At 40.7% G+C, this 15,071-nt stretch overlaps 2 protein-coding genes across 3 annotated transcripts; one reads left to right on the top strand and one right to left on the bottom strand.

The window, feature by feature from the left end:
- Positions 1-220: 220 nt before the first annotated feature.
- Positions 221-15,039, bottom strand: ergic3 (ERGIC and golgi 3). Of its 2 annotated transcripts, XM_041958095.1 has the most exons (14): positions 14,888-15,039; positions 13,193-13,263; positions 12,174-12,261; positions 11,932-12,051; positions 11,532-11,628; positions 11,195-11,360; positions 10,554-10,611; positions 7,779-7,793; positions 6,722-6,753; positions 6,358-6,454; positions 3,249-3,313; positions 2,977-3,113; positions 2,530-2,585; positions 221-2,406 (listed from the first exon to the last, which is right to left on the bottom strand). In XM_041958095.1, the coding sequence occupies exons 1-14, from the start codon at positions 14,973-14,975 to the stop codon at positions 2,327-2,329; spliced, it is 1,170 nt and encodes a 389-aa protein (XP_041814029.1). In that variant the 5' UTR covers positions 14,976-15,039; the 3' UTR covers positions 221-2,326. The 2 variants fall into 2 exon arrangements, with proteins under 2 accessions (XP_041814029.1, XP_041814038.1); XM_041958104.1 differs by lacking the exon at positions 7,779-7,793.
- romo1 (reactive oxygen species modulator 1) lies at positions 3,840-5,660 on the top strand. The gene is made up of 3 exons (XM_041958118.1): positions 3,840-3,971; positions 5,077-5,207; positions 5,401-5,660. Exons 2-3 carry the CDS (start codon positions 5,077-5,079, stop codon positions 5,507-5,509), a joined length of 240 nt encoding a protein of 79 aa, XP_041814052.1. The 5' UTR covers positions 3,840-3,971; the 3' UTR covers positions 5,510-5,660.
- Positions 15,040-15,071: the final 32 nt, after the last annotated feature.

Below are 15,071 nucleotides of genomic sequence, written 5' to 3' on the forward strand. Positions count from 1 at the left end.
CGGCGCAGTCTTCTTGCGGTCGGGAGCTTCCTGCTGCCTCCCTGTCGGCCCTGTCATTAACTGACAGTTTTTGAAAGACTCGCAGGGCCACAGGAGGAGGATCACCACGAGAAGAGACCGACCGTGTTATCGTGCTTTAACTCCCACAGACCCAAAAAAGGAAAAAAAAAAACCCCACAGAAGCGTCTCGTTTAACAGCGTCTGAGAGGGCAGATTGTGTTCTATTATCCCACAGAGCTAAAGAAAGAAACAAGCAGAACAGAAGCAGCCCTTTCCCCTATATTAAAAAAAAACACTTAATCTGACACAGTGCAGAGGACACTCGATCTGCAGGGACTCATGTGGTGCTCTACCATTTCCCTCCTTCCTCCGAGGCAGTGGTGGATGTGTCTGTACAGTATTTACACTCCTTCATACATAACAACAAAAAAAAGAGGTAAAATCATATGAAGGGATTTCCAAATCGCTGCAAGATCGCGATCAGTCAACGGGCGATCAGCTGAAAACATCAAGCGTCGGGAAAGTGAGGATGGATGCGGAGGAGGAGGAAGAAAGGCGGAGCGCAGGGTGGAAGCTGTGTCAGGGAATCACAGGAAGCTACAGTGGTTCATCTTCATATTCCAACAAAAGAAACTGAGCCGCGCGCTGCAAATTCTGGCTGCGGCTCGTCGGTTTTGCTTCAACTGCCACTTGAACGCTGAAGGAATCTCGCCTCTGACATGTCTGGCTCCATTCATGCAGCAGGCCTTCCTTTACTCTCAACATGTGATTTGTTGCTTATTCTGCCTTAAAATCTCATTTCTTTAAAGCCACTATGTGTCGGATTTGAGTGGGTTTGTGTTGATAACGCTGAAAGCAACACAGGCTGCGCCAAACTCCGCCTTTTTTCATGTTTATTTTTTGAGAAAACTACAAAATCCCACACACAGTGGCTTTAAATCAAGCCAGGACACACGTCTGCCTGTGTAGTGTCAAATCAGCGTGTTTCAAGTATCTTTTGTACTGCAAGTCTCCAAGGGAACACATCACCCACAAGGTTTTTCATATCAACTCCTCACAACCTGAGGCCTCATGAATCCTTCCTCACATTCATAGAGGACGGAGGACCAGCTTGGCTTTGAACATCCCCTCTCTATCTGATTTTATTTACTGGATTTAAACACCAAATCCCTGACCTGACTGAAAACCAGACCTAAAGAGTGTGTGCGGAGAGAGCTGAAAGGAGAAGGCAGGCGATATTCTGTGCTTTTCTTATTGCCACACATCCCACGAAAAGACCAAAACCAACAACATGCTGCTGCTCCGAGCCCACTCAGGATGCTTTTCTAAAACTGATGGCCACTGGAGTTTTAATCAAACATTAAACAGGAGGAAATGGTTCATTTATTGGGGACTATTTTCAGCAGCGGATTAACACACGTTTTGTGCTCTGGAGAGTTTTTCCAGCAGCAGGTTGTTGTGTGTGTTCACGGCAGTGAAGGAACGTGTCAGCCAGCGCTTCAGTGTGGCTCATTCACGTGTTTTACTCGACAATAATGAAGCTCTATGGCACAGAGGAAGAAGATCTATCAGGCTTTGGACACACAGACGACACTTGTTAGCGGATCAGTCCGTTGTTGGTTTTGTGTTTTCCATCGGCTTTACTGACAATAAGAAAAGTATAAAATCTCACCCGATTTATCCTAAAAACCTTCAAACTAAACAATCATTTTGTGATCTTGATAAATCCAAGTCCAATCAGGCTTTCTGTGATTCTGCTTACAGAAACGTGAGTTCATCAAGCATGGGGTGAGTACATGATAAGAAAATTACAGATTTTGGGCGACGTATTCCTTTAAAAAGCCTCCGCGCCCCCTCACCCTCACCCCTCTGGAACAAAGGCTCGACCGCAGATGCTCTGAGGAACGCTCAGTGCGGCGAACGATGAGCGGCGCTGAAGCAGGACGTAAACTGGAGGGAGGGAAGGAATTCCCGTTCTCCACGAAGAAGCTTCCGGAGGCTGGGTCCGACTCGACGAGGCGTCCTCTTCTCTGCTCGATCTCAAAATCAAAAAATCTGATTCTGGCTCCTGTTGGCATTGAATTTAACGTTTCCTCTCCGGTTCCTCTCCAGCGTTTTTCCACATCAAAAAGAGACAGAGGAATTAAAAATGTGGTTGATTTAAAACCTCTCTGTCTCGCTCAGTCTGACAGAAAGACTGAAGGAAAACAAACTACTTGCTTCAAACTTCTCCCTCTGTCTGTCTGTCTGTCTGTCCCTCTTCTTTCCGTCTCCGTGTCCGTGTCTTGGTCTGCGTCGTACCGTTGGAGGCCAGCGGGGGGCGCTGTTAGGACGCCTTGCCCAGCTCTATCTTCTTCTGGATGACCCGAGCTGAGTGGTAGATGAGCGAGTCGATCAGACCGGCCACTGCAGGAGTCCAGCACACAGGAAGCGACAGAGGACGAGAGTCAGGTTTCATCGGCTTTGCTTCACATTTCAGTTCATTATTGTGCAGTATTTTATCAGGTAACACAAATGAGAGGGACTCACCTGTGAATACTCCTCCAATAATGGCACAAACTCCTGTTAAGAAGTGTGTGAATGATCTGAACAGAGGCAGAGAGAGAGATTAATTTAGTAATCAGATTTAAAGAAGCTCACAATCTTCTTTTACTGATAGAACTGTGTGATAAATAGCAATTTAAATGCACTCACTGTCATTTAAAACCCCTTTAATAAGATAAGATAAGATAAAACTTTATTCAATTGACCCTTTGTAATACTATTCTTCACTAAAGCCACAGGATTGGAAACATAGTAGTAGGAAAATAAAAAATCTGATGATCTCTATCAGCCAATAGTTGTTTTTTATGCATCATGAAGGCACAACTGCATTGTTACTACAAAATCACGTTCTTTAATCGTTTCATGAGTCACGAGAGGGCAATGAAGTTCTGTAACAGCTTTTCTGATGCCAGGTCCTCTGTTGTCTCCTACCTGTGTTTCTCTGTGAATTTAACCATCATTGGTGACAGCTCATATAAAACGAACACGCCCGGCAGCCCCTGGTCCCCCACGAGCCCGTTGGCCACTTTCTCATGCCTGGTGACTGAGAACTGGTTTGTTTTTAACACCTGTAGGAACAAAATGACAACAAAACACTGAGTCAGGCTGATGAGAATGAGCTGATGATGCTCGCTTTGTAGAACATACATTAATTCATTCAATATAATTTCATTTAGTGTGAAATAAACCAATTCTGGACTCACCTCGCCATCAGTTTTCACATAGATGGTTGGAACAATTTTCACGAAATACTGGTACATCATTGATGCTGTGGGGAGAGAAAGGAAATCTTTGTTGAACTAAAATATGAATGCAGACATGCAGACGACACTTGAGATCATCATGGTTGTTAATAATCTCTCACCTACAAAGATCAATCGGTTGATTTAACCAGCAATTTAGAGCATTAGGTATCATAAAGCATGAGAGAACGAATGACTTATTAGACCAGAATGCAAGAAATAGGATTTTAAGTAAGGAATTTATGGATTATCATATCATATCATAGCATGTCAGTTACTTTTATGAGACAAAGAAAAAGAACGAGGAACCATTACTGAGGTGTGAGGTGACGCTGTTCTTGTCTAGTTTAATTTATACAACAGAAGCTCTTTCTCAATAAAAATAAGAGAGTTTAATACGTGTTCACTGTTTGGTTTGATCATGAAAAGCGGGCTGAGATAACTCATGGATACTGAGTTAATTGTTAAACTCTAAATAACGCTAGTATAGAAATGAACCACTGGTGGGCGCTGTTCACGTTCTCCTCCAGGTCGTTTGCCCTCTTTAATCGCTTCCTCTGTCTATTCCTTCTTCCTCTATCCGGTTATGGAGGTCTGCTAGACAGACATTTAAACGCTCAAAAACACGATAATCCTCCTTTTAGGAATCAGGAAACCAAACTTATTTTAAATACACAGTTCAAGGTAAGGTCGATTTCAGACGAATTGTCGAGAATGTGTTAATCAGAGACACAATCTGTCGGTGAAAAGAGGCGTGTTTATCTGTCAAGGCCACGGGTGACGTTAGCCTGTTAGTTAACATGCTAGGCTAGCACAACAGACGATCTGGCGGGATAATGAGTGAATTTTACATAATTAATATTATTATTGTTGTTGTTTGATATTGTATAGTGAACGTTTGATGACTGCAGTAGAACACGTCGCTGGTTATTTCGTCTGCAAACGACAAATATAGATGTGCTCGACAATGTTAGCCTAGCTTACGAGCTAACTAACGTCCTAACACTAACGTTACAGGTTTAGCAACACAACTTAGTCATTCACGTTCACCAGCAGCACAACTGTCAAACATGTTTAGTTAAGGCAGTGTTAATAGCCAGCTTGGATTGTCAGCTGAGTATCAATTAAACAGACAGTATGAACTAATTAGATAACACACCGAAATAACTGACTCGTAGCAAGATACAAAGGTCACATGTTTGACTTTTAGAAAGGCAAATTTTCTCAAACGGTAACAGATCTTTCGAGCACTACAGACTGTCCTAAAACAATACTACATATTAGTTAACTCTAAGCAGGTTTTGAGTATTTAATCGATTCAGGAGAAAAAGTGTACTCTAAAAATACAGTATGTATACTCGAAGTATTTTAACTTGTGGTTGATGTAGTGTCACATTTATCCTGCACATTGCAATGAAATAAGGAAACAGAAGCAACTCAGAGCTGAAACAGTTAAAACTCAATGTGGATGGTGTTGAAGTACCTCCAAGAGCACCTCAGCAAACTATAAACAACTTAAAAGTTTGAGCAAAAGTGTAATTGGCAGTGATATTTTAAAGCTGCAGTATTGAATATTTTTATTGTATTTAACAGCTGAGTGTGTTGATTTCTTCTATACCAACTGCAAAAGCTGTCTAGTAGAATGGTTGGTTTGTAGTACATACTGTGCACAGTGTGTAATGTGGCTTTAGGACAGAGCATTTGTCTTCTACGATGCGTTAACTGAGGGACAGGCATGGCCATAAAGTGTGAACAAATCTCTAATCTTCTGTCAATCTTCCCTCTCCAGATGCCAGTGGCTGTAGGTCCATATGGCCAGACCCAGCCCAGCTGTTTTGACCGGGTCAAGATGGGCTTCATGATGGGGTTTGCAGTAGGAATGGCTGCTGGCGCCATGTTTGGCACTTTCTCCTGTCTCAGGTAACTCTAAACTTAATATACATCCAAAATGGTCTGCTTTTATAAAAACAGCAACTGTATCAACTCAAAGTTACCTGACACTGACATGTTAGAGAGATTGTAAATCAACTTTTCTGGCAACCTACACTTCAAACTATAGACTAAATTTCACTTTCCTGAAATGATAAATAAAAACGGCCTCCACTGTCTCTAGGATCGGCATGCGTGGCAGGGAGCTGATGGGAGGAGTAGGAAAGACCATGATGCAGAGCGGGGGGACGTTCGGCACCTTCATGGCCATCGGTATGGGCATCCGCTGCTGAGGATGACCACGTGGAACAACCTCCGCCACAACACAACTGTACAGCTATGGGACTCTTCCAGTAAATACAACCACAGCTCTCTGTCTGCTCAACGCTGTCACACCCCCAACTCGTCTAGTTTTGTCAATAAAAGTTCACATTTGTCAAATGGTTTTCAGAGTGGATGTGTCACACTTTCTGATGCTGCTGACGTCCTGCTCAGAGTGACAGACAGACAAAAAAAAGTTTTATCTGGAAGGAGACTTCCAGCTGCAGACACAGTACACCTTTTCTCTGTTTAATTCTACATTGGTATCCTGTCCTTTGTATCTTCTCTCTGACTGCAGCTATAGACAGAAGCTCTCACCTTCTACTTCTGAGGGTTTGACAAGACAAACCTAAAGTTTAGTCCAAATGTATGAGACTGGTGGAGAACCAGTAACTACCTCTCCCAGTGTTCCACATCCAATTGCAAAACAACTGGTTGAATTTGCCACTTAAGCTGAACTGTGCTTTATTACGGATACTGTGATAATACTGGTTATATAAACCCAATAAAAGCCCTCCCTCTGGTTCACATGTTGTTATCAGGGACAGTCCACATGGTCAGAACTTTTGGGCGGTGCATGGATGTCCACATAGACATGAAAAGACTGACATCAAACAGAAACGATGTTATTCCAATCCAAGATCTCCAACTTTTAGCAGGGAGCACTAAAGTTTTGAGCTAAGCTTGAACACGATGAAATGCAAAGATCTGATGCCAAATTATCCAAAACCTTCAGTATGAACACCAAACACTGTTGTTGCACTGCTGCTTATTGTGTCATTTCCAGCAGCATCATATTGAAAAACATGAAATTACTGACCTTGTGGTGCTGTGACGTTGGTGTCGTCCAGAGGGTTAACGATGCCGGGGTAATCTTTACCGAACGACAGGTGTTTTATCAGATGGGTCATGTTTATCTGCAGGATGACAGACAGATTAGAAGTTGACTGACTTCAGTCAACGCATTGAACAGACTTCTAATGATTTCATATAATTGAACAGCTCGTCTCATGCAATGTTAACAGTTAATACAGTTTTACTTTACAGTCAGCTCAAGTTTTGGTCATGATTTTTCTAAAATTGTACATTTGAACTAGAAAAACTAGCTGTTATAGCATTTTTTAAATTCTAAAGTTACTGAAACTAAAACAGACACAGAAAATATCATCAGTGGAATTGCTTACGTTGTCTAAGCCGAAACTCTGCAGGTCGTGTACTGCAAACATAAACCAAACACATCACTTGTTAATTACAAATGCCTCAAATACACATTTAGTAGAGCAGAATAAATGTATCCAAACAGATCTGTCAGAATCTGTCAGTGAGTTATTGATCAGATTGTGATTGGGTGCTGCCCATTGATTATGCTGTTCAGTCGGAATAGTTAATAAATGAAAGGCAACAAATAAAGCTGAAGCCAACAGTCACACAAGTTCAGAGAGTTAACATGTTAACAGTTGAACATGGAGTTAAAGAAAAGAAGCATACGAATCTTTGGCCTGTTGTAATGCGCAAAATGACATTTAAAAACATTCATCAGCTTCATTCTAAGTTCACACTGAATGACACCAGAGGTTCAGCAGATACTCTTCTCTACTTCAGTATTTTCAAAAAAAGTCATTTTCACTTCACGTTATAAAATACAACCCTCGATTCCAAAGAAGCTGTGACACCATAAAACATAAATAAAACACTGTGATCATTTTTCTAATCCATTTTGACATGTACTCCACTGATAAAAGTACAAAGACAATACATTTAATGTTTGACCTCATCAGCTTCATTGATTTTTGTAAATATCTGCTTATTCTGAATTTGATGCAGCAACACGTTTCAAACAAGTTGGGACAGGAGCAACAAAATACTGGGAAAGATGTGGAACGCTCCAAAAACACCTGTTTGGATCATTCCACAGGTAAACAGGTTGATTGGTAACAGGTAATAGTATCATGATTGGGTATGAAAGGAGCATCCTGGAAAGGCTCAGTGGTTCAGAGCGAGGATGGAGCGAGGTTCACCACTTTGTGAACACATGATTGTATAAAGGAGATTAATACCTGGACTCAGGAACATTTAGTAAAACTACAAATGATTGGGTCCCAACTTTATCAGAATCAGGGTTGTAATTGTACTCTTGTAATACTTTTCCATGTATCAGTAAACAGGTTACTGGACTGGGCTGAGGCTGTTCTTCAGTGAAGTTTATGAAATTATAAAAACTGCAAATAAAGATGCACTTACTTTCCACAGCGTGCACTGCAGAAAGAAGAGAGAAGAGTCACTATAATGATGCAGGTAGACAACAAACCATGTTATGTTACTGTGTGGGAGGGTGCCTGTAGGGGCTGCACAACACTGACAAAATGTTTTCTTATCTGATTTTATTAAGACATGAACACAAGGACACACGAGGACACAGCCTTTAAACTGAACTCAGGCTTTTGTGCTCCTGACTTGGTTGATTTCAAAGTATTAAAAGCTCAACTCAAATATACAAAATGATTCGCAAGCCTGAGATTTTACATCACAGAAGAATATCTCATGGAGGAGGATTATATTTTTCTCTGTATGACTTCTGTCATAATCGTGCAGCCCCAACACAAGTGTTTAACTCGTTAAGGTGAGTCCAGACTAAAGGGACCAGAATAAGGACGAAGCCGATTTGCTTCCGGCCGCAGCCTCACAGTCAAATCCTCAGCACAAGTGATTCTTGTCTCTTGTTTCTGCTGCTAAGCATTCAAATATAAGGCGGAACCAAATAAATGGCATGCATTCAATCAGATCAATCAGAGCTGGAGACGAGAGGACACTGTTGTCTTCAGGGAAGGAAACTAACAGCAACAGAGGTCAGTGAAGCTCACACTTCAGCCACTTGAAATATTTCATCAACCAGATCTGCATCACGGAAGGTATCTGATGAGTAATTTAACTTACTGGCCACGTTCTCCATTTTTGTAGCCAACTTATGTTTTGTTCAGATTAGAAGGAGACGATAAATTGTGTCTCTTTTCCTGCTGAAGGGGCTGCTGAGCTTCTGATGTTTGGCTGCTGTTAATTTCCTGCTCTGGTTAAATGTGCAGATGAAGGGAACTTTTAGGAGGCAGGCAAAATAGGACAGTTTAATCAAGATAATAGCAAAGACCAAAACTGATGCACAGCGATGTGAGAGCAAAAGTTGGCAGCAGTCAAAGAAAGAAAGAAATGAAAGAAATAAATATGTAGACAAATGCAGAGAAAAGCAAAATGTGAGGACATGGAGCTGTTAAGGGTTAAACTGATGCATAATCGAGTGTTTGTGATGTATGAGGTGATATTGTACTTTGTGTTAAAAGAGAGCAAAACAGTCTGAAAGTCAGAGCAGAAATTCTGCAAAAGAATTTCATCAGTTTGGTTTCAGTGCAGAGTCACAGAGTCTGACCACAGCTTAAAAGATGATTCACTCTTTGACAGGAAAAAACAAAGCTCGCATTAAAATGGTCAAATTTACACTGACAGAATTAAACATGAATCAGAAGACACTGACAGCAGCGTTAGAAACCTTGTAGCAGTCACACTCTGCTGCGCTGTGTTGCTTCTTTGTCATTTTACTCCATTCTCTGATGAAGAATAAATGAAAATGCAAGCGAGCCGACCTTTAGCTAAGAGTATTTTGTCCAAATTGAAAATGTTCATTTTTTTTGTCATGCAGAATACATAAAGCCTTTTCGAAATCCAAGATCAAGGCTTTTGCTCCTAACTAAGTAACTAACCAGCATTGGTGACGCAGATTTAAGCAACTTGTTTCCTTATAACTTGTGACTAAAGCAGGACTTTAGCATGGATGACTAAGCACACTGAGGTCTTTAGCTTTGAATCGAGGACTCAATCAACTCAGACATTTGCTCCAAAAACATTCTGACACTTGCTTAAATTTGTACCAGATCACCCGGTGAGTTAATAATGAAATGTCCAACGTGTTGACAGGTTTGAAAATTCGTCTCAGCAACATAAAGTTCAACAGAATGAAGTAAATCATCTATGAGCTGCTGCCTGACATTCAAACAGATGTTCTCACTAAAAGTTTTCTAATTCTGACAAAATGTCAAATTGAGAAATGTCCTTGTTAGTGCAAAAACACGTTTGAACTAAACTCACAGTGATAAACAGTTGCAGGAAAACGTCACCATGCAATCAGAAAGGATTGTGTGCAGGTCGGAGCTGAATGACGTGTTGGGTGCGGATGTATGGATCTATGATGAGGGATGATGAATGAACAGACACTGATAAACACTGAGCAGTCAAACGTTTCTGAACACCCTTCATTGAGTACTGCAGTCTCTGTAAATGTCTTAACGAAGGAAGCATCTCAAACTTAAGATTCGACTCTTGCAGTTGAAGTGCAACTTTTACTGACTTACTTTTTCCAGTTTCTCTCACACTGAAACAGCAGTCAGTTCATTTTTCTGCACGACTGATTCTCAGAAGAATGAGTAAACCACTAATAGACAAAGCTCCTCCACACAGTGTCGAGGTGCTGCTGCCTGTACACTCTGCAGACACTGTAGAGCTGTTAAAGAACAGTCTGTGTGGGGGCACAACACTCCTCTTTTTCTCTCAGTCTTTATGACACTGAAACCTTGTGTTGTGACTTCGGGTCTTTCACTTGAGTCTCATTTAAAGACATACAGCTGTATAGTGATAAAGTCCAGCATGACGACCCTGGGTTACTGACCCTTACTACAGGTCATTGCCACATTTCTTTCAGATAGTTGTGTTCAACTATCTGAGAGACAAACACAGACCTAAAGCATTTTATTTAGGGACTTAGTGCAAAGTCTTTGATCCAAACAGGCCTCTAAATCAGTCTTGTATTAAAGGTAGTTTTGAATGGGTCACCAGAATATGTTGTCTTCCACAGGAAACATCACCGGGTGTTCAAAAACCTTTCAATGCTTGTGTGTGTGTGTGTGTGTGTGTGTGTGTGTGTGTGTGTGTGTGTGTGTGTGTGTGTGTGGAGTGAATGAACAGCAGAATTACCGTGGACATGAGACTGCTGGAAACTTTTTCCTGGAGCAAAATGGAAATTTCCTGCCACCTGAAGCGCAAAGAGGAAGAGAGAGTAAAGAAAAATCATTTAATTAATATACTATTATATTAGGACCATTGTCAGAAAAAAAATTAGGGAATAAAGTCGCAATACTTTGAGAGAAATCAAAGCATTGCACAAATAAAGTAACAGTATTTTGAGAAGGTTGTATTTTAAGAACATGTTGGATGTTATGAAGCATTTCCTGATATTTCCTGATGTGTGGATGAACACATGAACAGTTGCTTTTTTTCCTTGCAAAGCACGTGATCTCAGGCTGCAGTCAGTTTAATATGGCAGCGATCCCAGTCTGAGGAAGAGCTCAAACATGTTTGTGTCTGCTTTGTTTCAGTGTGCTGCTGCAAACGAGAAATGGTTTCATTTATTTGTTTCTCAAAGGCCTGCAAACTCAGGATGTCACCTGCAGAGCAATAGTTTTACAAACTAAAATCATACAAATGTCATTTTGCAGCTTGATCTAATTACTGTTGCTGAATTTGTCTTGTTGGTTGAGGTGTTACATATCTCATAATTTTTAGATGTTCACTTCTCAAAGTGTCACATTTTATAATCCACAGATAAGAACCGGTACCTTGTTGACCTCCAGGAAGCCGTAAACCTGGCAGCCTTCGTTCTTCTGCTCCTGCATCTTCTGTGTGAAGCCCTCCCTCTTACACTGCTCGATGGTGTCGGCGCTCTTGAACGCCCAGCCTCGCCGCCGGTACGCCTCCCGCACATCGTCGCAGGTGTTACAGCATCTGCATGCACACACCAAGCAGAGGCAAGGCGAGTAAACACGAGCACAGACAGACAACACAAAGAAAGAAGAAGCAGAGCCTGTGTGTGTGTGTGTGTGTGTGTGTGTGTGTGTGTGTGTGTGTGTGTGTGTGTGTGTGTGTGTGTGTGTGTGTGTATGGGTGGCATCTCACTTGAGGTCTTCAGTCTCAGCTCCGTAGCAGCTCTCACATCTGTTTGGGTCCAGTGTGCTGGGGTCAAACACTTCACCATCGTCAGCTACACCAAGTTCTACACACGACACAAATCATCATCATCATCATCATCATCAACATAATTATCAGCCAACGAACCCGATTTAGTTGAACCTTTCTGGCAAAACATTTGCCGCCATGCATTCCAGCGGCATCTGTTAACACACTGTGCTGGCAAATAGAAACATGCACCAAACCTTCCTGCAGAATACCTTGTTTGTGTGTGTGTGTGTGTGCGTGTGTGTGTGTGTGTGTGTGTGTGTGTAGTACTTTGGGCCTGAATATGTGCATCAGTGTCAGGAGGTCAGATGACTTAACTCTGAGGTAAATCAGTGTTTACCGTGTTTGTCTGCCTCGAGGGTGACAGGTTTGAGGTCTTTGTCCAGCCGCTGTTTGAACAGATTGTGTTCAACGTCCAGCTGCTGCTCACCAGCCACATCCATCGCATCTATACTGAGATCTGAGTGAAAAAAAAAAAAAAAAAATGAGAGAGAAGTCGAGGGGTCGTTTACAATGAACATGTGTCATCATGTTAAGGTTCGTCAGCCTGAAGCTGCCGCTGGAAACAGCAGTGCTACTTACAGGCGCAGGGCATGTGAGGGAAAATGACGTCGATGTTGATTTTCAGCTTGTCTCCTCGCGACGTGTCGACGTACAGCTCAGGATGAACCTGCCGGGACAAATTTTAATTCACACATTCAGCCAAAGCAAAAACATTTAACTGAAAATGCTATGAGATATGACAGAACAATGCACCCCTTGTTTGCACCAGAGCAGCAGAAGACTTGGCCTGATGTAGTTTAGTCTAAACCCTCATCCTAAACTCCTACCTGCCTTATTAGCTACAACATTTTGTTCATGATTAAAGGCATCAACTGACAACAGGTTTGTGAATTTTTGTCCTGGGTTTATTGCCAACATGTTCAAATGTTTGAAATAGTCACTGACAGTCATTGAATTGAGCTGCATGAATCTTGTTAGTTTAAATGATGAAGACCAGCGCTGTCGTGACACTGAGCCTTCAGCAGCTTCACTGTTTGTATGCTCATCAAACCAGTCTGACAGGAAGTGTTTCCTGAAGGCTGAAAAGTGGTTAACAGCAGGTAGCCGTTATTATTATCATTACAATAATTTTGGAAAATATACTCATCTGTAACTGTAAAAAAAAAAAAACCCTCAGAACATAAGCTTGGGAACAAGCTGGTGAGTGAACCTTGACTTGTGTCAAACCAACAGAGTATTGCTGTCAGTGTTCATTTAACTGGTGCAGGGTTTCTGCAGTGTTCACACACTTAAATTTAAGACCTTTTTAATGCTACATAGAATACAATTTAATGTGGACAGTAAGGCCTACAGTTATCCCTTAAATATATTAATTTATTGACATGGTATATTGACATCAATACATGTTTTTGTTTTAATAATACCCTCCAATTTAAACTAGCTATTGATGAAACTGATCATTAACATTTACATGACCTGAACCCAGATAAGTGGCAGAAAATTGAAATTTGATGCAAGGAGTAACCAATGAAAAATCCATTGAAGTAGTAAACTATTGAAAACTAGGTCAAATAATCAGGTGATGTGGACATAGTCACCTCTTTTGTGAGATAGTACTGCAGCTCAGAGACGAACAGGATTAACATGATGACACCGCTGATGATCGTCACTGCAGAGACAAAGAGGAAGTGTGCATGTTAGAGATCAGAAGAGGTCTCTTAAATCCTGGTTCACACTGAGTGCGAGAGTTTAAAAGGCGGCAACACTTATATTATTAGTATTATACTCTTTGTAGAATTAGCTTCCAGTAGTGGCTGAGTAGGGTAGTTTTCAATTCATGTGATTAATTTAAAAATGTATTGTATTGTAATCTACACGTAATCACTCCCAAAATTCACAACATGCTTTTATTCTAACAAAATGTTCTACTTCAGTGCATATTTGTTGGTGTTTAGCCCTTCAAAAACAATGTTTTCACTGTACTTTTTGCTCTTCTGCTTGCCGCACACAAATGGAGGCACACACCTGTATTAAAAGGACAGTCTCGCAGCAATAAGCAAAGGGTATGATTCTAATTTCTTCATTATTTTATGGCTTTATTAAACTAGCCTGCTGCCTACATGTATTTACACTGATGACTCTGTCAATTTATATTAGAATAAAGCAAAATTCATAAAAAAACAACTAACTTAATCTGGATTTTCTTTTTATGTTGATGACAACCTGATGAAAATATGATGACAGGCATTTAAAGCTTCGTTCAAAAACTCAAGAGAGGCTTTGAATGTGAAAAAATGGCATTTGGTACAGCCTCATTAAAAACTTAATTAAATCACTAATTCATTCAAGACTGAACATTCGGTGCTGTAAAGTCACTGTTCTGTAAGAAAAACAGTATCAACCGTAAATCAACAGTAAATAGCGTTGCAACTTGTCATATATATATTTTTAACACAGTTAACACCATTTTCATTGCATTACATTCACTAGATAATAATACTATATTCCTACTATGTTAATTATTGTGCTTTTATATGATTATAATATATGCAATAACATGGTATTCTCTTACATTTCTGTTAACACTTCATCATGACTGCTGGAGTTGCAGCTGAATAGTCACTATAATCTTGGGAACTATAATGTATACATTTTATTTAGCTTTTATAATGTCATCTTTCTAATTTCTTGCTTTATTTTTAATTCATTTCATTCAACAGTTTATAGTTAAAAGATTATTCAAGTTCTTGATCTGTTTTCTGCCCCTACCCTATGTCTGTCCTGCTGAAACATGTGAATGTCCCTCCCGGGAGATCAATAAAGTTTTTATCTCATTTTAAATCTAAATCTAACGTCAACGCACAGCAGCAGTTTGTGAAATTACCACCAGTGATTGTAAGTGCTCATGGTTTGTTGCAAATGGGTTAAACATGCAAATCCACCGGTACTGTCCTTTGCAGAAAATGGGCGATAAAAATGCCTCAAAGTTAGATGATTTCACAAAAGTTTCTTTGAAAGCAGATGTTCTGTTAATGTATAAACCTGGATTTTTATGACTAGCCTTGTCGTTATGTTGCTCTCCTATTGAATTGTAACTGTTAAAGGTGTTTATTCTGCTGCTGTTCAGGCTTACTCGGCGTTGTGAGGATAATGTCAAGGCTGTAACGTCATGTATTGCATATATTTTACAATTTAAAGGAGAAATTGTTCAGTTAGCCTTGTTGTTAGCTGCAGCAGCTAACAAGCTGTCTGTCTGAATGGCTGCTGCTCTCTGATAAATTAAAGCCTCTCACCGGTCGCTCCTCCCCACGTCTTCACACGGAAATCCTCCAGAGTTTTGGGATAAGCGTCAAACTGTTTCAGTTTATTTAACGTGTCCATTTTCTAAACTAGAAAACCACCGCTAAACACAAATGTTACCGACAGATTCCTGCACTCCAGACACTCATCAGTCCTCCGTTTTCACTTCCGGGACAC

The sequence above is a fragment of the Chelmon rostratus genome, chromosome 2 (genome assembly GCF_017976325.1).
Source record: "Chelmon rostratus isolate fCheRos1 chromosome 2, fCheRos1.pri, whole genome shotgun sequence".
NCBI lineage: Eukaryota > Metazoa > Chordata > Actinopteri > Chaetodontiformes > Chaetodontidae > Chelmon > Chelmon rostratus.